General features: G+C 40.8%; 8 protein-coding genes across 8 annotated transcripts; 4 read left to right on the top strand and 4 right to left on the bottom strand.

The window, feature by feature from the left end:
* Positions 1 to 105: 105 nt before the first annotated feature.
* TCO89 (Tco89p) lies at positions 106 to 2250 on the top strand (the record flags this gene model as incomplete). Its single annotated transcript, XM_043193176.1, has 1 exon — positions 106 to 2250. One exon carries the CDS (start codon positions 106 to 108, stop codon positions 2248 to 2250), a length of 2145 nt encoding a protein of 714 aa, XP_043047602.1.
* A 572-nt stretch (positions 2251 to 2822) lies between these two features.
* Positions 2823 to 5660, top strand: SEC21 (coatomer subunit gamma; the record flags this gene model as incomplete). Its single annotated transcript, XM_043193175.1, has 1 exon — positions 2823 to 5660. One exon carries the CDS (start codon positions 2823 to 2825, stop codon positions 5658 to 5660), a length of 2838 nt encoding a protein of 945 aa, XP_043047601.1.
* An 82-nt stretch (positions 5661 to 5742) lies between these two features.
* MRL1 (uncharacterized protein) lies at positions 5743 to 6908 on the bottom strand (the record flags this gene model as incomplete). Its single annotated transcript, XM_043193174.1, has 3 exons — positions 5743 to 6511; positions 6639 to 6679; positions 6906 to 6908. 3 exons carry the CDS (start codon positions 6906 to 6908, stop codon positions 5743 to 5745), a joined length of 813 nt encoding a protein of 270 aa, XP_043047600.1.
* Positions 6909 to 6933: 25 nt separating this feature from the next.
* Positions 6934 to 9387, top strand: KQ657_002405 (uncharacterized protein; the record flags this gene model as incomplete). Its single annotated transcript, XM_043193173.1, has 1 exon — positions 6934 to 9387. One exon carries the CDS (start codon positions 6934 to 6936, stop codon positions 9385 to 9387), a length of 2454 nt encoding a protein of 817 aa, XP_043047599.1.
* Positions 9388 to 9530: 143 nt separating this feature from the next.
* MRPL37 (mitochondrial 54S ribosomal protein mL54) lies at positions 9531 to 9830 on the bottom strand (the record flags this gene model as incomplete). The annotated part of the gene is made up of 1 exon (XM_043193172.1): positions 9531 to 9830. One exon carries the CDS (start codon positions 9828 to 9830, stop codon positions 9531 to 9533), a length of 300 nt encoding a protein of 99 aa, XP_043047598.1.
* Positions 9831 to 10072: 242 nt separating this feature from the next.
* On the top strand, positions 10073 to 13826 carry KQ657_002403 (uncharacterized protein; the record flags this gene model as incomplete). The annotated part of the gene is made up of 3 exons (XM_043193171.1): positions 10073 to 11249; positions 11608 to 11621; positions 11703 to 13826. 3 exons carry the CDS (start codon positions 10073 to 10075, stop codon positions 13824 to 13826), a joined length of 3315 nt encoding a protein of 1104 aa, XP_043047597.1.
* A 125-nt stretch (positions 13827 to 13951) lies between these two features.
* Positions 13952 to 17368, bottom strand: RPM2 (ribonuclease P; the record flags this gene model as incomplete). The annotated part of the gene is made up of 1 exon (XM_043193170.1): positions 13952 to 17368. The coding sequence occupies one exon, from the start codon at positions 17366 to 17368 to the stop codon at positions 13952 to 13954; it is 3417 nt and encodes a 1138-aa protein (XP_043047596.1).
* Positions 17369 to 18483: 1115 nt separating this feature from the next.
* UFO1 (SCF ubiquitin ligase complex subunit) lies at positions 18484 to 20472 on the bottom strand (the record flags this gene model as incomplete). Its single annotated transcript, XM_043193169.1, has 1 exon — positions 18484 to 20472. The coding sequence occupies one exon, from the start codon at positions 20470 to 20472 to the stop codon at positions 18484 to 18486; it is 1989 nt and encodes a 662-aa protein (XP_043047595.1).
* Between the last annotated feature and the right edge of the window lie 95 nt (positions 20473 to 20567).

The following is a 20567-nucleotide window of genomic DNA, read 5'->3' as shown; positions in this document are numbered from 1 at the left end:
GTGTGTGATCAAATGGTTTGACCACCACCTTCTTCTTATCAACACATGTCGTCTTCGTATATAAACCAGGAACATCCTCGGGGCCGATCCAAGCTTCCGAAGCCAATGTCAAACCCGACACTATCACAAAGACGGTCCAAGACCAAGGGCCAGACGGGTTCTTATTCCATGACAGTTGGAAGTGCTAATATTGCCAATAATGCTAGTAATGAAGCACACGGCTCTAGCTCTAGACCGTCATTAAACCGGTCAAGATCTTCCGACGGAATAGCCAGACCCAAAGGTTCAGGGATCAGACGAAATCATAAGTCGTTGACCAAGTTATCGTCTGGTCTCCAGCCCCTCACCAAGACGCAATCTAATCCAATACTTCGGACGAGTAAGTCCAACTCGTCGCTCCATCGGAACGGGAGTGGGACGCTTCAACCGCTCAGCGGTCTTAAGAGCAACGCAAAGAGGAAAGCCATCTTGAAGTTGAACGATGACGAGAACGACGACGAATACGAAGACGTTGATAACGGTACCAGTACCGGTAACGGCAATGGCAATGACATGTCGTCTAATGACGAAGGATACAATCTCCAGGATGCAACTGACACGTTATCAAGAATAAGTGAAGCTGCGTCTACTGGCGTTCCAAAGCTTCAAGACGACAACGACAATTCACTGTCGAGTGAGTTTATCTCCACACAGAGCTCTACTGACGACTTTAACTCCAACAAGAATAACCTTTATGGAGGCTCGCTTTTACTTTCCCAATCCACAGGTTTACTCAAGAAGCTCGAACCCAAGCCCATAGTCCCCAATGAAGGTGGGGGAAAAGAGCAGTCCAGCACCAATGACTCTTCGTTTGAATACGGAAGTGTTAGTGGGATTTCATTCAAGGCAAACCCTATCACCACCACAGTTGCTGCGCCAGAAACCAACAAAACCAACTCTTACCAACCCAATCAGACCATCATCAACAACTTGAAACGAACAAACTCCCAGTACAAGAAGCAACAGCAACAATCTCAACAATATCAGCAACAGCAGCATGTTCAAGAAGGAGGAGCCCCAAGACCACAGCCGGTTGTAGGGGGTCATGTTTCTGATTTCAACTTGAATGGAGGTGCCAATGATTTTCAGGACTTCTTAAAGAGTGATGATACCAACGTCAATAATAGTAATAACGTTACAGGAACAAGAACGCAACAGAAGCTATGGCTCCAAAGAGAAAACTCGTTAATGGATGTGTACAACACTACTAACCCCAATAATACCAACTTTATGAACTTGAATAGTTTCAGCAGCTCATCGTTCCGGAATAACCCCAACTTGTCCACGCTTTCACTCAGTAACCTCATGTTTTCACACCAAAGCACAGCCAATTTGGCCTCCGTCAACGTTAATAGCAACAACCAAAATGAAGTGTTCAGAGGAGGCCCGTCCTCCAACAACAGCAATAGTAATAATACTGCTAGTCACGGCCAACTACCAACACCTGGTGGCCGACATCACGACAACGATATATATACTGGAGCGAGCTCGTCTTCTCAACCATCTACTCCAGGACTGTTACAAAGCAACCCTAACAGTGTCAACGGGCTTTTACAGATGCTACAGAATAACAGCATCACCAACTCCATACATGCCCGAACTGAGTTTGAAAGGATGAACAGAGAGTACTTGAACGTGAGAAGACACCTTAACCCCATTGGGGAGGGCCTCAAGCGGATGGAAACGATTAACGAGAGTAACGGGGACATCAAAGTCACCAAAAGAACACAGAGAAACAACGTGGGTGGTGCATCGTCGTCGTTACTTTCCAAAAGCACAGCAGCCAATAGCAAGAAGTTTCTACAATTTTCCCCTGTGTTCAATGAAGATGAGGCTTCCAAATTGGTGAACAAGCTCTGGCAAGAAGCTTTGATATCGAATCTGCATACTGCCCAGCAGCAGCAGCAGCAACAACAGCAACAACAGCAGCAGCAGCAACAGCAGCAGCAACAACAGCAACAACAGCAGCAGCAGCAACAGCAACAGCAGCAACAGCAACAGCAGCAACAGCAACAGCAGCAACAACAACTACAGCATCAACCGGGTGCTTACAATGTCCAGGACCAAAGAGGCATCAGACCAAATGGATATCGATATCAGCAGCTTCTGCAACAGCAACAGCAGCAGCCAGCACCAATGACCAGGAAACTCATTTCTGCGGCCGCCCAGGCCCAGGCCCAGTTCAAAAGAAGCGAAATATCGTTATCGTAGAAGCAAATTACAGGATGAGGTAGGCTCGGATATAAGGAAACAGATAAGATTATAGTATTAACTATGTACAAGAATGAAGAACGACATAATACGACATAATGACTAAGCTTGTCTCTGCTTGTGCTTACCGTTGGCCTTACAGTAAACATATACCTTCCCCTTTCTCCGGACCATGTAGCATTCCTTGCACATTTTCTTTACTGATGTCTTTACCTTGAAGGTCCGTATGGGGTTGAATTGGGTGATGGCTATGCGGGGGATTTGGCTGAGACCAGCGTTGAAGGTGTTCGAAAGGAGCGGTCTAGACGCAACCAACAGACGTCTGATGCTGTTTGTGAACCGTAACATATGGAAGAGGTAATCTATAATTAGTGCTTTGTTGTACTATAAGTTGACTTTGATTTAGGCGTGCCTAAAATTTTCACTTGTAAATATTATGTTTGTCGCGTGCTTACGTAATACAATACGACATTGATGTATCTGGTAGCACCAACATTGACACGACTCAGTTTTTTCAAACTAAAATCAACAAAGGTTGGTCGACATAACCACTTTCTTCCTTATCACCGATCATGTCAACGCTGTCTTATAAGAAGCTGGACGCGTACTCCACTTCCGGCGACTTGCCGGACAAGATGAGCGTTTTCCAGAAATGTCTCCAAGAGTTCAATGCATCGCCCATCAACGCTAAGAAATGTCGTCAGTTGTTAGCCATGTTACTCCGGTTGATCTACAACGGTCAAGCGTTCCCCTCTCAGGAGTCGACGACATTATTCTTTTCCATCTCCAAGTTGTTCCAACACAAGGACGAGTCGTTGAGACAGTTGGTTTATTTGACCACCAAGGAATTGGCAGCCACTTCCCAAGATATCTTGATGGTTACTGCCTCCATAATGAAGGACATTCAACAGGGGGATATGATATATAAACCTAATGCTATTAGAACGTTGTCTAAGATCTTGGATGCCACCACCGTGTCAGCCTCCGAAAGGTTGCTTAAGAATGCTATTGTTGATAAGAACCCCATCATTTCGTCTTCTGCTTTGATTTCGTCTTATCATTTGTTGCCCATTGCGAAGGACGTAGTCAAGAGATTAACTAATGAAACTTTGGAAACCATCCAGAGCACAAAGTACTTCCCTCCTAACCAATACCAATTGCACGACTACTATGCCACCAATAACACCAACTTGCCCTCGACTTCGTTCATGTACCAATACCATGCTCTTGGGTTGATCTACCATTTGCGTAAGCACGACAAGATGGCTCTCATGAAGTTGATCACGTCGTTGTCGGAAAACAACAGTTCTTCGTTGAAGAACTCGTTGGCGGTCATCCAATTGATCAGATACATCAATCGGATTCTTGCTGATGACGAAGGGATGATTAATGTGTTGTATCCAATCTTGTCGTCTTTCCTTAAACATAAGAGTGACATGGTGGAATTGGAAGCTTGCAAGACTTTGATAGGATACCAACATTTACTTAAAGATGATCAATTTATGCAAATCATTGGCACTTTACAGAAATTGTCTTCTGTTCCAAGAACGGCTACAAGATTTGCTGCTATCAGATTGATCAATAGAATTGCCTTTAAACATCCAGAGAAAATTATGGTTGTCAGCACGGAATTGGAAGATTTGATTGAAGATTCCAACAGATCCATTTCAACCTTAGCTATCACCACTTTATTAAAAACAATGGGTGCTGGTTCTATTGAGAGTAGTTCTGGAGTTGACGGTGGAGAAAATGTGGACAGATTGATTGCTAAAATGACCTCCTTAATGGATGAAATCACTGAAGATTTCAAGATTGTGATCATTGAGGCAATTGAAAACTTGGCATTGAAATTCCCCTCTAAATATAAAAGATTGGTGAAATTCTTGAATGATTTGTTAAGAGATGATGGTACTTTGGAATTGAAAACTTCCATTGTTGGAGCATTATTTGATTTACTTAAATTTTTACCTGATGCTGAAGCTAAGGAATTGATCTTGATGAACATGTGTGAGTTTATTGAAGATTGTGAATTCACAGAATTAACTGTTCGAATTTTATTTACCTTGGGTGAAGAAGGACCATTAACTTCCAAACCATCTTATTATATCAGACATATTTATAACAGATTGGTATTGGAAAATGCAATTATCAGATCTGCAGCTGTTGTTTCATTATCCAAGTTTGCTATTCAATGTGGAGGTGAAGTTTCTGATAACATTCGAATTCTTTTAACTAGATGCTTAAATGATTCAGATGATGAAGTTAGAGATAGAGCTGCTTTGGCTGTGAAATTCTTGGATAGTAAACAGAAGAAGTTATTGGTTGCTGATACACAATTTGATTTAGGAGCCTTAGAACGTAAGTTGACCAACTATTTGAATGATGAAGCCAATTTCAATGTCCAATTTGATATTTCTGAAATCCCTATAATCACCAAGGAAGAATTAAAATCATTAGAATATCAAAAGAAGATCAACAGATTAGATCAACCTGTTCATGAAACTGTCAGTGATGAAGAAATCGGTGATAACAATAATAAAAAGAACAAGAGCACAGAAAGTGGTGAGAATTCTGATAGTGCTACAAATGAATTATTGAAACAACAAGAATATGCCAATGAATTGAGTACTATTCCTGAGATTGCCGAATACGGCATATTAACCAAATCATCGTCTACTCCAATCTATTTGACTGAAAAGGAGAATGAATTTGTGGTTAATGTTGTCAAACATTGGTTTATTGACTCTGGGAAATTGGTATTACAATATAACATCACCAACACATTACCTCGTTCAGTATTAGAGGACATTACGGTGATTGTTCAATCCGACAATGAAAGTTATGTTGAAGAGTTTGTGATCCCATTAGATAAATTGGGACCTGACCAAACAGGAACCGTTTATGTTTCCTTCTCTATTCCATCTATAACTGAGGAAGACAGTGACATTCTTTGTGCCTTTGGTAACACCGTGGCCTACACCAACAAGGACATAGTTGATGACGACGGAACCGTTGACTCTGAAGGATGGTCCGATGAGTATCAAATTGATGATTTAGAAGTTGAAGCCGGAGATTTCATAACTCCGTTATACAATTCCAATTTCACCAGTGTGTTTGACCAGTTGCCCAATGCGGTTACTTCAGTTGTTGCCGTGAGCAACTGTCGTACTATTGAGAATGCCGTGACCAAATTAAAAACCATATTAAACATGATGCCCTTGGATGGCTCGGACTTTGTGTCCAGTGACACCAAGAACCACCAATTAAGACTATTAGGTAAAGATACTTGGGGTGGGAAGGTTGCCTCGCAGATAAGGTTGGCCGAGACCGGAGGTAAGGTTGTAGCCAAATTTGAAGTCAGATCCGAGACCTCCAACTTGGGCACTTATATACTCAATGGGTCATTCTAATTGTATCTAAATATATATACTATTATCTGTATTGTCTATGTCTGTTGTAGTCTGTGTCTGTGTCTGTGGGTATGTCTGTCTGCTATATCTTTGTCTGCTTGTTTCTCAAGTACTTGTACAACAAGCCACCGGAAGAATACACCACTAATGCCGATAACAATATAAAGAGAAAGATCCAGATCACCGCCAAGTTATTCACTTGAGGAGCCGTAGGACAAGCATGATGGCTTCTAACCTCAAAGAAGTAACTGCAGTCGTGGGCAGACCCAATGTACGAGACATGAGCTTTAGATAAGATTTCTCGGTCGCAGGTGAAGGTGATAATGGTTGATCTTCTGACCCTTTCGCCCGAGTCTTTGTGGATTAAACTGTCACAGTACGAACCATTGGTGTAGGTAAGCACCAACTTCTTTCCCTTGAACGTTGGCTTGGTCGAGAACTCCCCCAAACTGATGTACTTCTCCAACTTGGGGTCGTAGTAGTGCGCCCCCACTTGCGACGAGGGGAACCCGTCCACAATGTCGTGTTCCTTCTTGAACGGTGTCGAGCAGATGCCCAAGGTAAAGTTCCTGTGCTTCTCGTACCCTCGCGTGGTGAACCCTACGGCCTTACCGTCGTTGCCTAAGGCCGATATGCCCCGGAGATCAATGAACCCTTGGTTAATGGGGTGTAAGACAGTGCACGGGTCTAAGATCTCAGCATACTCCGGAGTATTGTCGTTCTTAGCGTCATCTCCTGCAACAGCAGCAGGAGCTGCTGCTCCTGAACCGGAATCTAACCCCCCAGCCTTAGGACTTGAGCCTGATACAGAATCGGTACCTGGATCCTTTGGATCTGAATTGGCGCCGGAGCTGAGGCCGGGACCGGTGCCAGGCCCGGAAACATGGTCAATGTGTGCGAATCCAGAAATGGAATCTATGCTGAGAGATGAGTGTAAGATGGAGTTTCGTGGTGCTTGTTCGTGTACAAGATACAAACCTGAAAGGAACATTATCAGGATGATGCAAAGCACCGTTCTTCTATATAGCCGTGTAGCCATAATGTAGTGTATTCTGTATAGTGTGGTATATTCCAGTACAGTAGTATATTCCAGCACAGATTGTGATGAATCGAGTCGCGGTCCTCAAGATCAACAAATGTCGTAGTCAATTATGGTAAATGTCGCACTTGCTTTGTTGTTTCGCAAAATGTCGTGCGAACACTCCTATTAAATAAACCTGTCTCTTACTGAGCCGTAGCTATTACCATTACGGCTGCACTTATACAAACTAATATGGAACATTGGGCTCGCGCGGCTACAGCAGTGGGCGGTTTCGGAACAGACGCCGGTGTGGACACCGGGATCTTGCTGTTCTCGGACCCGATGCTCGGACAAATCCTCGGGTCAAAGAAGGCACTCCAGCTAATCTTGCCCTCAGCCAATGACCAGATCAGGCCTATAGTTGATCTATTGATAGCCTGTTGCGAGGGAGACATTGTCACGGTAGAGAATCGCTTACGGTCTGCTCCGTCGGATGTCAACCTGTTATATCCGAAAGGTTCCTCCGGTGTTACCCCGTTGATCTACGCCATATGTTTTGATCATGTTCATTTGGCCGACACGTTGTTGACCAAGTTCAATGCTGATCCAGACACTTTCGACACCATTGTGCACTACACGCCGCTTATGTGGGCGGTTTACTTGAACCGGCTTGAAGTGGTGAAGCTCTTGTTGAGTGTGCAAGCTGATCCATATATGGCTCCGTCAAAGGGTGGGAAGAATGCCGTTGATTTGGTGAGTCCTGCTTCGCCTGAAATATACGAGTATTTTGCTTCCCATAACATCTTTCCAAAGGGTCATGAAGACGACGAAGACGGAGAAACAGCTGCAGTTGCAGCAGACGACGGAGTTGATGCGGTTGCAGGCAACTTTCTGAAGCTTGAAGTGGACGACGCTAACCGTTCGCTTGAAGAACAATTAGACGAAGAGTTCCTCATGAAAGACCCGATCCTACAACGATTACCCGAGTTTGACTACGAGAAACTTGTACACGACGAGTTCATCAAGTTTTCAGAGGCTGATATCCCCGAGCTTTTGGACTATATCTTTGGTATTCGAACCACCAACTTATCCTATCAGCATGAAACAAAGCTCCCTGCTGCCATTGTCTTCCAGTTGATACGATATGCTCATATGAAGTTGGAGAGTCAGGAATTGACCAATTTTGTGTTTGAATGTTTCACAGGAAGACTAAGATCCGTTACCAATACTAAGTCCGGAGCTATGAATATGGCGGTAGGTTCTTCCGAAGTAGTCAACGGTGATATTGTACTTTTAAGTTATTGGCTTTCAGTGGTTGAGTTTTTACATTTTTATTTTACCAAGAGTGAGTTGTACCTAAAATATCCTACATTTCTACAAGATTTGATCAATATTGCGCAGTCAATCATAGCTACATTGTCGCTTTCTATAAATTCCCGACTCGTGGATTTGGTGGATGATTGTATTCTAAATTTCACCAGTCTTGTGGAGGTTTCAACCGTGGTGTACGCCAAAGATTGGAATCTTTTTGGTAAAAAGCCAAAGTCTCATCCAAGTACTTATGAAGACATCTTCAATATGCTATATCCGCCTTCAATCACCGATTTGATGAAACCTTCCCCCATCAAATACATTCAGGTGTTAGGGGCTTTGGATTATGTGCTTAAGATTCATCAAGTTGACAATTTACTTCGATTCCAAACGTTTCTGCAAGTCTTCTACTATTTAAATGCAGTGATATTCAATAAGTTGCTTTCCCAATCGAAATATTGTACGAGATCCAAGGCTATCCAGATCAGATTGAATATCTCTGCCTTGGAAGATTGGTTGCGGTCTCATAACTACAAATTGTACCAACCAGATAGAATTGGAGGTCTTAATTTGTTATTAGGAAATGAAGGCGAAGGCGTCCAACTACATAATATACTTAATGAAAATGATGATGAAGAGAATATGAAGAATCCTAATACACTTATATTCTTTTACTCATCATTATATCAAATATGTCATACTCAATTACAACCTACAATCGAGTTACTTCAATGGCTACAATGTTTCTCCCAATTAGATAATGAAGAGTCTTTGGTTAGTACCATTCGACAACTTGAGAAGCTCAACTACTATCAGCTATTTAAGGTGGTCAATAAGCTTTATAAATATGAAGTTGGAGAGCCCAAGATGCCTAAGAAGATTATAAACATTATCAAATCATTAATGAATGAACATGGAGAGAAACAAGTGAGTGCCATTCCTTTACATTACATGACTCAAAGTACGTTTTTGAACAAGGAGATTTACATATATTTGAATCCAAATTTCATCTTCAACGTGGCCTTACCCAATAAGAACGAGTTGATCACCACCTATGGAGCAGGACTTGGAGGAGTCAAGGTTTACCGAAGCAAGAAGTTCCAGCCTTCGCTTCCACTTCCGATCATCGACGATATTGATGAGCTTATACGAGAAGGAGATGAGTCCAGAGGGAATGAAAGGAGTTACAGAGAGAACAGAGAAGAAGAGGATGAAGAAGAACATACTGAAGAAGAAGAGGAAGAAGAAGAAGAGGATGATAATGAAGAGGATGAAAACAGAGAACACAATGAGGACAAATACATGGGTGATTACTTATTTAAGAAGGTTGAGATGCCCGATTCACTTGCCCATAAGACATGGGGCAATGATGACATTGAATCTAATCCGTGGTAAACATTAGAATTATCTATAGACTTATATACAAGAGAGAGTGTTGGATACAGCATCAAAACTGTGCTAGGATATACTGGGACCTATATATGTTATAGCATTTGGTGATGTATCGTGCTATAATATAAAACAAACAGTCTGGCAGTTTATCCCATAGTGGACAAAAAGTTGTTATTCTTTATTCTCTTTGTATTCTGGGTCTTAAGTTGTTTCTTTCTCCATCTCAACACATCCTCGGTCTTCAACTGGTCGTCCATCTTTTGAGCATCAAGACAATCCCATAACCAACTTGGATATTCCGAATCTGCCAATGCTACTGGCTCCTGGCCATTCTTTTTGATCTTCAAGTTCAAAACCGTTCCCTCTACGCAAGATGACTGCACGGCGGCCACGTTTCTTGCAACAACGGAACTACAGATCCGTCTTTTAAATATCATCGACAACATCTTTGGAGTGGTATATGTGTGTAAGTATATGTGTTCGGATATATGCAAGAGTATGGAGGGGTACATACATGAACATGGGTTAATTTTCATGCTAAGCTTAAAATTCACTTGCAGAATTCTGAATTTTTCCATATCGATAAGCACACGACCATAAAATTTTTCAATCTAAAGCTTATACCAACAATGTATTACTATGGGGGAGTTGTTCTGTTCTTCTTCTTTCCTCATAGTAAATTATAAATATGCCACCAAAAAAGAAGGTCGTAGATGAGAAACCCATCTTATTGGGACGTCCCGGTAACAACTTGAAGTCCGGGATTGTGGGGTTAGCCAATGTTGGTAAATCCACCTTTTTCCAAGCCATTACCAGATGTCCATTAGGAAATCCAGCCAACTATCCATTCGCCACCATTGATCCGGAAGAAGCCCGAGTGATTGTTCCATCTGCCAGATTCGAGAAGCTTTGTGAAATGTACAAGCCCAAGAGTGAAGTTCCAGCCTTCCTTACACTTTACGACATTGCCGGATTAACTAAAGGTGCTCATAAGGGTGAAGGTTTAGGAAACAATTTCTTGGCCAACATTAGAGCTGTTGATTCTATTTTCCAAGTCGTGCGTTGTTTTGAAGACTCCGATATCATCCACATCAATGACGAGGTCAACCCTGTTGCCGACTTGGAGATCATCAAGGACGAATTGAGATTAAAGGACATTGAGTTTGCCCAAAAGCATTTGGAAGGTTTGGAAAAGATCACCAAGAGAGGAGGTCAATCTTTGGAAGTCAAGAAGGCCAAGGAAGAAGTGTTATTGGTTCAAAGAATCATTGACATGTTGGAAGAAGGTAAGAGAATTGCCAACCAAACTTGGACCATGAAGGAAGTGGAAACCATTAACACGATGCTTTTATTGACAGCTAAGCCTTGTATCTATTTGTTGAATTTATCCGAAAAGGATTACATCAGAAAGAAGAACAAGTGGTTGGGTAAGATCAAGGAATGGGTCGACGCAAACTCTCCTGGTGATGTCATCATTCCTATCTCCGTCTGTTTGGAAGAAAAGTTGTCTCATATGGAAACCGATGATGAAAGAGAAGCCTACTGTAAGGAGATTGGTGTCCAATCAGCTTTGCCCAAGATCATCACCACCATGAGAGCCAAGTTGGATTTGATTTCCTTCTTCACCTCTGGTGCTGATGAAGTTAGAGAATGGACCATCAGAAAATGGTACACTGCTCCTCAAGCTGCCGGAACAATCCATACAGATTTGGAAAGAACCTTTATCTTGGCCGAAGTTATGAAGTTTGACGATTTGGTTGAATATGGCGATGAAAAGTCTGTCAAGGCCGCAGGTAAAATGATGCAAAAGGGTAAGGATTATTACGTTGAAGATGGTGATATCTTGTACGTTAGAGCTGCCGAAGGTAAAGCCCGTTAAGCCTCAAATGTGTATAGTATAATTTCATTTCCTAAACCTATCATGTAAATCTGCAGGACTAGTGTTGCAGGGGAAAATGTCAAAATAACAAAACAAAATCTGTTTTGTAACCCGTCATGCAACACCATGACACAGAAAATATGGATTAAATTATACGACTGTGCCTACTTTTAGCTAGATCAATGTGTCATTGGATACGTTTTTTTTCACTTCAGATGGATTAATGTGGGATTTATTAAATGATCCTTAAGTAATTTTTCAACATATATTTATCCGACTGCTGCTACACCCTGCTGCTGCATCACATACGTCAAACGCACTGCAAGTATACACTATCACCACAGGGCCAGACATGAAGGTTAGCATAAAAAGGATTTTCCGGCTATTATTTCTTGCAACATTATGTTCTACTATAAGTCTACTACTATATCTACACCAGGAGCCATCGATCGAGTCTATGGATGATCGAATAGCAGAGTCCAAGTTTGATCCAGCCAGTTTCAAGCGTATTGATCTTCGGACACGCAGGAAGCTCCACTACTCCAATTATGTTAGTGACTATTACCTAGGTTTCAAGTCGACTGTTCGGGACATGGAAGAGCTTCGAAAGAAACCCTTGGATGAAAAGTGTCAGGAATTTTTTGAGGATTTCGATAAGAAGTATCCTCAGTTTGAATATACCATACCGAGAGATTGGATGTTCGATAAGGGAGTGTCCAAGAAGAAGACCTTCTTTGACATTGAATACAATCGTATGAGATTGGAGAACGATGGAATTGAGTTGGAACGAACAACTGAGCTCAATCACCTGATAAGGGAAAAGTATGACAAACGAGTTGAAGATACTTACCAGGCCACCAAAGAGATGGCAGAAATGTCAACTTTAATGAGGGCATATGGGAAATGCTTTATTAACACTAACGGAAAACTGATGAATGATAAGCAGAAATCCCTTTATGATCACATGACCCTGAAGCTCTTTCCCTATTTCAATGGTCTAGATCTTGTTAGCTATGAGACCATTGACAATTCCAGTCAGTTGATCCCATTAGATGGTTATCCTGTTTATGGAGGTGCCGGAGAAATTATCACCACCATTCCTAAAGGGAAGAATAATGAAAATATAATGGAGACAATCCTAAACAATACCAACGGGAAGGGTATAGCCATTGTTGCATCCAACAGACACGGACGAGACATTATCAAATTGTTGAGGGTTCTTCGGGCTATGAACAACACCCTTCCTATCGAGATCATCTATAACAACGACATAACCCAAAGAGTCAAGAACAATATCATTGCTTCGGCCACGGTTGGGCCAAACTTGCTATTAGACCCGAATAAGTCAGGCTCGTATATCAGTGTCTACCCTGATCTTGACCTCCTCAAAGCCAGTAAGGAGTTCGGGTCTCAGTTCCCTATACAAAAAGTCACCTTTGTTGGGTACAGAGAGGCCATTAGACATTCGTACCGAGCCAAGTTTAAAGGCTATTACAGCAAAATCATTGGTCTCTTGTTCACCACGTTTAAGGAAGTGGTTCTCATAGATGCTGATACCATCCCATTCGTTGATATGAAGGACTTGTTTGAACTTGAAGACTATAAGCAAACCGGATCATTGTTTTTCCGAGATCGAGCTCTACGTGATACCAACGACTTTATAGAAACCAACTTCTTCGCCTCGTTGTTCCCCACCAAAGACCAGGACTCCTTGGAGCAGTTGTTGGAGATCCCCACAGTCACCAACAAGACTTTGGCCAACACCTATATGACAGGATATAGACACCAGCAGGAGGCCGGAATGGTCATCATGGACAGAGTGAAGCATTTCAAGGGCATCTTGATGATGCCTACGATCGCCCTAACGGGTGAAGCCATCCGTCTGTCTATCTGGGGTGAGAAGGAGATTTATTGGCTTGGACTCTCAATGGCTGGAGACGAGGCGTATGCCTTCAACAAATATGCTGCTGCTTCTATTGGGTCGTTATCAAGCAATGACCATACTTATTATCCTAAAGATCCACAAATACATGAAGTATGCCTGTCTCATCCAGGTCACATCTATAAGGACGGGAGACTTTTGTGGATCAACTCAGGGTTCAGTTATTGTAAGAAGAATGGGTCTCTCAGAGACTCCAAGATCTTCCCCTTGAACACCATTGATCCTGCCACGGTGGTGAATCTTTATAGTTCACCAGTTAAGATCAGCCATGGAGTGGTTCCACCTGATTTGCCCCCACTAAGACTGAGTGACGGACAACATCATATCGATTATAACCATGAAGAGACCTTCATTCAGTCGTGGACCCACAGAGCGAAGGACATAGACGAGGTGGACGACACCGACAAAACACCCCGAATCAGCGATTGGATCCCTCAAAAGGGCTGGATCAAAAGTCCAATGTGTTCAGGCTATTACTATTGTGCTTATGACCAAATAGCGAGCTATTCCAACGATAACACAAGAGATCAAGGTGCCTATTTTGAGTTTCCCCAGGAGAAAGTCGACCTCTATGACTTTCTAGGTAAACTATGGATGACCGGTGATGCTAGATTAACTTAGGGCATTTCACCAGCTTGCTAATGATATAATATTAACCCCACTATAGAATATAAAATAAATAAGTATAATAAATAAATAATAAATATAATAAACAATATTCCGAATTGTCTAGTAATAATAGCAGCTTATATGCATAATTCATAATTGTATTGTCTTGTCTTGGGTAATGCCGATGGTAACGATATCTGAAATTCTTTTATTGCCGAACTCATTATGGCATCGTTCAATTGACTTGCTGCTTGTTCCATTAAAGCCAAAAACGCTGGCTCATCTTCAATATGAAACTCAAAGCCACGGAAATGAATAGCCTTGGATCCTAAGCCATGAGTCACAATGAAATTGAGCATGTCTCCACGATTAAGGAGTGTCAATAGGTGTATAAGCTTCAGAAGAACTTTTTCGTCCAATACCTTATACTTTGTACCATGAATAAAGCTAAAGAGCTTCTCAAGCTTCATATTGATCTTGGGCAATGAAGTCTTATCTAAAAGAGCACAATTAATTAACGTTTGGATCATCAGAGAAACCAATTGAGGAGTTTCATGCATAAACGGAGACCCTCTATAAATTTCAACCATTCTTTTAGGCTCCAAAGTTAAAAGGCGACTTCCAAATAAAACCAAATCGTCAAAACATTTATCTTTTCCTTGATAAATCTGGTTGCTCAAAATCCTTGATAACATAAATATCTTCCTGGTGAACAATGAAGTCGATTCAACGGAGCTCAAAGTATCTAAAATTGTCTTGTATGATCCACTAACAAGGTAATGCATTGTAACCATTTCCAAGAACTCAGGATTGACTTTGAGATAATGTGAAACAGATTGTTTCGTAAAATACTTCGCAAGTGTTTCCTTAGATTCGTCAATCTTGAAAATGAAAATTAAGCTCTTAAGATACCGAGTTAAAAAAATCAATTCATCTTCAGTGTATTCGGTCTTTGATTCAAATAGCAACTTGTTACCCTTAACAAGCTCAACAAATGATTCAGAATCTAAAATAGAACTCAACTTGTTAACCCATTTCAAGGTTTGGTTGTACTCAAGAATCGTATTAATGTTGGCAGCAATCTCCTTCTTCAAGTGTTCCGTAGTCTTACTGCTTAATGTATCAAACACATGATGAACCAAGTCATCATTTCTCAAAAACGCTGGATGTTGAAACAAATATTTCACAACCCTGGTAATAACATGATCAAGACGAAGTGCTAAAAGGGAAGCAATCAAGTCATTCTTGACAACATCGCTAAAACTCAGCTCCAAGATTCTTGCTGTCACATCATAGGTATCAATAGGAAGATCCTCATATCTATTGTTGATGATAATAATCCATGTTTCATAATTGAAGTTATAACCTTGTTCAAACAACTCAACAAACCGTTGTACTCCAACACGCATACTAGTATGCAACAAGAAACATAAATTAATAGTATGCCATGAGTTGGTGAACTCCATTTGGTCTGGTGAAGAATTAACGGATGATGTTGGGTCTTCCAAGTCCAAATTCAAACCAGCATATTGCATTTCATGAGTGATATGAACCACAGCAGAGTTATAGTTGTTAACAAAGTACTTTTTCATTTGTTCAACAAACAAAGAGACCTCATCATCAACAGCCAAATAGTGGTTATCAGAATCTTCAAACTTATTAATCATCGTAGCAACAAGATGCAACATTCTATGGTCATTGGTATTAGTGGTAGTTGACATTGCCGATTGTAATAGTTTCATGATGCCATAAACGTTATTGGCTTGTAAATCGCAATTAGTCACTGCGTTGTTTACGACTTGAGAATCAAGGATTCTCTTGGTGGAATTGAATTGGATATCTGGGGATTCAAGAACCAAATAGCCCACAATTTCCAGAAGAAATGAATTCAAATCTGTAGGGTTTGATGAATAATGTAATGCTTGATCTTCAAGTAAATTCCAAAGTAATTCATTATAGTAAGAATTGCTATTGATCTTGGAACCATTAGCCAAATATTGACACAACTTCTCTAAAATTGTCAAATCTTGAATGATATGGTTCTTGAGTATAATTTCCTTCAACAACTGAAAGATCTTTTCATGATCACCCAAGTCCAAACTAAAGGAAAGTAAATAATCACGACATGAGATCTTCTTATTATTAAGAACAATGGAGACCACATCAAATGGTTTCTGCTGGCTCTGGTAATCCTTTCTGATAGCCAAATGGTTATATAATTTCCATATGATGTGATAATATTTCAATTGGCTTTGTTGAACCTTGTAAACTTCACTTTCGGAACCAGGACCACAACTATTTAACTTTTGAGCTTCTAAACGAGTGTAATAGGAAATGAAACAATTGATCATTTCATTATATAATTCCACAGATAATTCAGGCAAATAAGCAACTGAATTGAATTCCTGTAAAAGATTGTAGGACCGATACAAATTCTTAAAGGAACCATCAATGTTTAATAGGGAAATTAAATACGTTGATAACAACTTTGAAATTTGACTTTTAGAAGGCTTATCCACAGAGTTCAAGCTTTCTTTGAAATCTACTAAGATTTGATCCAAGAATTTCGTGGCCAACAGGACATTACCATTTTCAATCAAAGATTGTACCAAACTTGAATAGACATCGTATTCATTTTGAATCAAGTGATCATACTTTTGACAATGTTGTTGATAACATTTATAACTTGAGATTATAAATTGGAACAAATCATCATTGGTATCGTTGAAAACCTTCAACTTACCGAAATATTTGGTTAATCCAAGAAACCCAACGTGATATTCTCCGTTAGCAACAAAATTTCCATCTTTTAAGTCGAACAACAAGTCGAGAAATTGTTTGGTAACAAGATTAGGATGATAATTCATTATTATTAATAAATTGGGTAAGATTTTGTTCAAATCCAATTGATTTGCCTTGCTCTTCACGGTTAATAATAAATCCAAACCAATTTGACTAAATTCTTGTGACTTATAAAAGGAATTATGATACACAAACTGAGGTGTATTGGATTGGTTCCCCAACTTGATGGCATCCAAGGCTCCTTTCAATAAACTTCCAATAACAATGTTGTAGGTATCAATAGAAGGTCTTAACCCCGATTCCAAGAGATCTTGATATACCAATAATAAGGTGGTAAGTCTGTTTTCCACACACGCGAGTCCTCCACAATTGTTATCCAAGGATCTTCTTTCTATAGAGTCAAGAACCATGTTATAGTAGTCGACGGAAGGTAATGGGATCAGGTTTCTTTTGAGGGCTTGATACAAGGGATAAATCAAGTTTAGGTCTGCTGTTTTGTCGTTGTAGATGTTGTTGATGTTGGATAATTGAGTTTGGAGAAACGACGATTCGAAGGAAACTGAAGGAACAGAAACAACATCACCTATATCGGCAGCTGAAGGCACAGCAACAACTTCAGCAGCAGCATCAGTAGCAGCGATGACATCAGCAGCAGCAGCTCCTGGTGCACCACCACCAATCTGCTTAACCTTGCCCGAATGATACGCTCTAACAGAACTCACCAACTTCGAAGGGTTGATAATAACAGACATTAATCTTTGAGATACACTACTTATAGTAGAATGAATCTCCTGATTGGCTCTAGCAATGCCACTACTATAATGACGACTACTACTAGTAATAATATTGTTAATCCACCTTCCCTCCTGTTGCTTCAACTGTCTTCTATAGGTCGACTCATATTCGGATTGGACCTTCGACTTCAAGTACAACTGGAACAACTCTTCTCGCTTGCGTCTATGCTTTTCCGAGTCCTGATTGAACACAGTGTAATATAAGCCGTAGTGACCGGAATCAATGCCTAACTTGTTTGTATCGGGGTGCGGACCTGTCTTGTCGCCCCATCGTCTATTGAACTGTTTACTGTATACCATCAACGATGTATCATGGCCACTGAGAGGATAAGGATGCGAGCTGAAAAAGCCAAAGCCATTCTTCCGCAGCAGCCCTGATCCTGCTCGGCATCCGGACGTGTACCCCCTCCTATTGGCTCGTACCAGCTTGATAAAGTTGTCAAACATGATACTGCTTGTTGACCATCAACGCCCGCAGTACCAAGTAGATGGCAAAATGTTGTATATAAAGAAGAGTGTTTTCCTGTCTCTTTTCTCGGTCTGATGGACTTTTTTTCGCACCATTAACATTGGATTACCGGGTCGTGTGGCAACCGACGGGTCTTCGGATATCCACGGAGATCACAGATGGCAGTAGTATGTAGCCTCCGATTGTACTATGAAACTAAACCCGTGATATGTCTTTACATAAGTGCTAGTTACTATCTTTATCTCCGAAAAATAACAGTTTTTGGAAGCAGTCCATGCAGTCACGGACTATCTTGACTATACGAAGCTGCTTACCATATCGTTACCATTGGAACTGTATACATTGAATGTATATGATCTGGCCGTTAAAGAGTTGAACATGTGGTATAAATTAAGGTATAACGTGTACGGAAGTAGAGTCCAACCTATGAGTAGTAGTAGTAGTCTATGTAGAGATATCTTGAAGGTATACTACCCCAAACAGTCTTCAAAGATTAATATTGTCAACTGACTGCTGTGTTATTCTTTGAATTTCATGTACCTATTGTATTGCGTTGTATTGTATTGTACTATGTTGTACTACGTTGTATTACCCTGTATGAACATCATTGATCTGTTAGTGACAATTGGAGAACTCTCCAGAGTTCTTCATCCACTTGCTCATTCTCCTTACCCGCACCCATTGATTCCTTCAATGCCAATTCCAATTCACTTTGTTCCTTCAACGACTCTTTCAATGCCAATTCCATCTCATGATCTTCAGTGGACTCTTTAATGGCTAATGCCAACGATATTTCATTCTCACCATCCAGGAAATCACCATTGAATTCATGAATACGCTCAGAATCAAGTGATCGTTCGGTTTGGTACTGTTTAAACTCTTTCAATTCCGACTTAACATTCAATGGATTTTTGTAGTAATTATTATTATTGATATTGTTAGTGCTTTTCTTGGGACGACCAGATTGTCGTTTAGACAGCTCATAAGTAAATCGTTCCACATGGCCCCGGAACATAACTATTCCTTCAGCTTCTGTTTGAACGGGGTTTAGTTTTATATCAGGGAACACATCCGGGATTCGTTCATAACTCCGTTTGGACGGAGTCAGTGTGCTTTGGCTTAAATATCTCCCGCTTAATGCTGAATACACCAAAGTATTCCCATCTCCCATACCAAGCACAACAACCAAACTATTCAAATCCAATCCAAATATAAGTCTGGAACTGGTTGAATGTTGCAAATTCCACATTTTTGGACTCGGCTTAATCTCACATTGCCATTCAATATGCGTATGCTTACTGTCTCTAACATTCCATAAAACAACCGTCAGATCATCAAGAACATTAGCGTAGAAGAGTCCATCACCTCCTAATCTTGTTTTATCGTACATCCTTCCCTTCGGTACATGTGCTTGTAATTTCCCAAGAAGTATCTTCCTTGCCCTTTTAATGTCCCGCAGTCGTATACGAGGATGGCTAAAGTCCAGGAAATCAACTACTCGGATATAGCCATCTTCCCAAAGAACCACATTACGTCCGTCCCAATCAATATCGAACCCGGTACAGGAACCTTCTTCATTTAGCAGAGTCATTGTCGGAGTCGTACCAAAATCTATGTCTATGTCAACCTCACTAACAATTGAATGGTTTAAAACATCATAAACACATACAGAGATGTTAGTGACAATGTAAATGTATTGTGAATTCTTAGTGGATGCCAACTTCCTTATTTTACAACCAGAAACAAAATATTGATGGCTTTTGATCCCTTCAAGAGTCCAAAATGACAAACTCCCATTGTCTGTACCCACCACTATGACCCAGGGCTTCTTGGAGGAAATAATATCTTCATTAACTGCAATACAAGAGATCAGCAGCTCCAATTGACCATGTTTAATAACATGCACAGGATTGCGTAAGCCCAGCTTCAAATCTCGTACGTATACCAGTTGGTTGTCAGAAGTGAAAACAAAGTATCGCCAGGTTAAGCAAAATATCTGATAATAATCTCCATACTTCAGAGTATAGAGATGCCGTCCATCACTCAATCTACATTTATTCAATACCCCATTCATAAGCACCAAGTACTTGTTATCAACAAAATCAGCTAACACTTGATCAGCAAACTTAGTATCACTGGTAGCCATTGGTGTTCGCCCACTGCTACTAATATCAATGGTATACGAAGCATTCTTCAAGTTTGAGTTCCGCCATTTCTTCATAGTCTCCACCCGTTTAAAATACTCTATTGCATAAGTCCCACTATTGGATACCAGAGGGTACCCGTTTCCATTGCGAGTACCAAACTTCTTAGCAAAGATCATCTCCCAGCACTCTCGGTTCATAATGGCTCCGTTCCACTGCTTGCATACAGTTCGTAGTTGAAGAACTTGGTTCACTTCCAATTGGGAAAATATCTGTACCAACAACTCCGGTGGCAAGTCTTTAATACTATGTCTAGGTTCAACCAGATCGATATCTTTAACTCTGGCATCATCATCATTACCATCACTACTGTCACTGATGATGTTCCCAAGCGTATCTACTTCCACTTGGAACTCGGCTCCAACATGGGCTGCAGCTTCACCTGTCATTTTAGCCTCCTTTAGTTCCCCAAACAACTATTGTTGTTGTAGGATGACTGGAATATGACGTCTTAGTAAAGAGCACACACGGTTATTACTTTATA

Source organism: Scheffersomyces spartinae (assembly GCF_019049425.1).
Source record: "Scheffersomyces spartinae strain ARV_011 chromosome Unknown scaffold_20, whole genome shotgun sequence".
In the NCBI taxonomy this organism is placed as follows: Eukaryota; Fungi; Ascomycota; class Pichiomycetes; order Serinales; family Debaryomycetaceae; genus Lizanozyma; species Lizanozyma spartinae.
The sequence above is the reverse complement of the archived record's forward strand: the minus strand, read 5'-3'. Positions and strand labels throughout refer to the sequence as shown.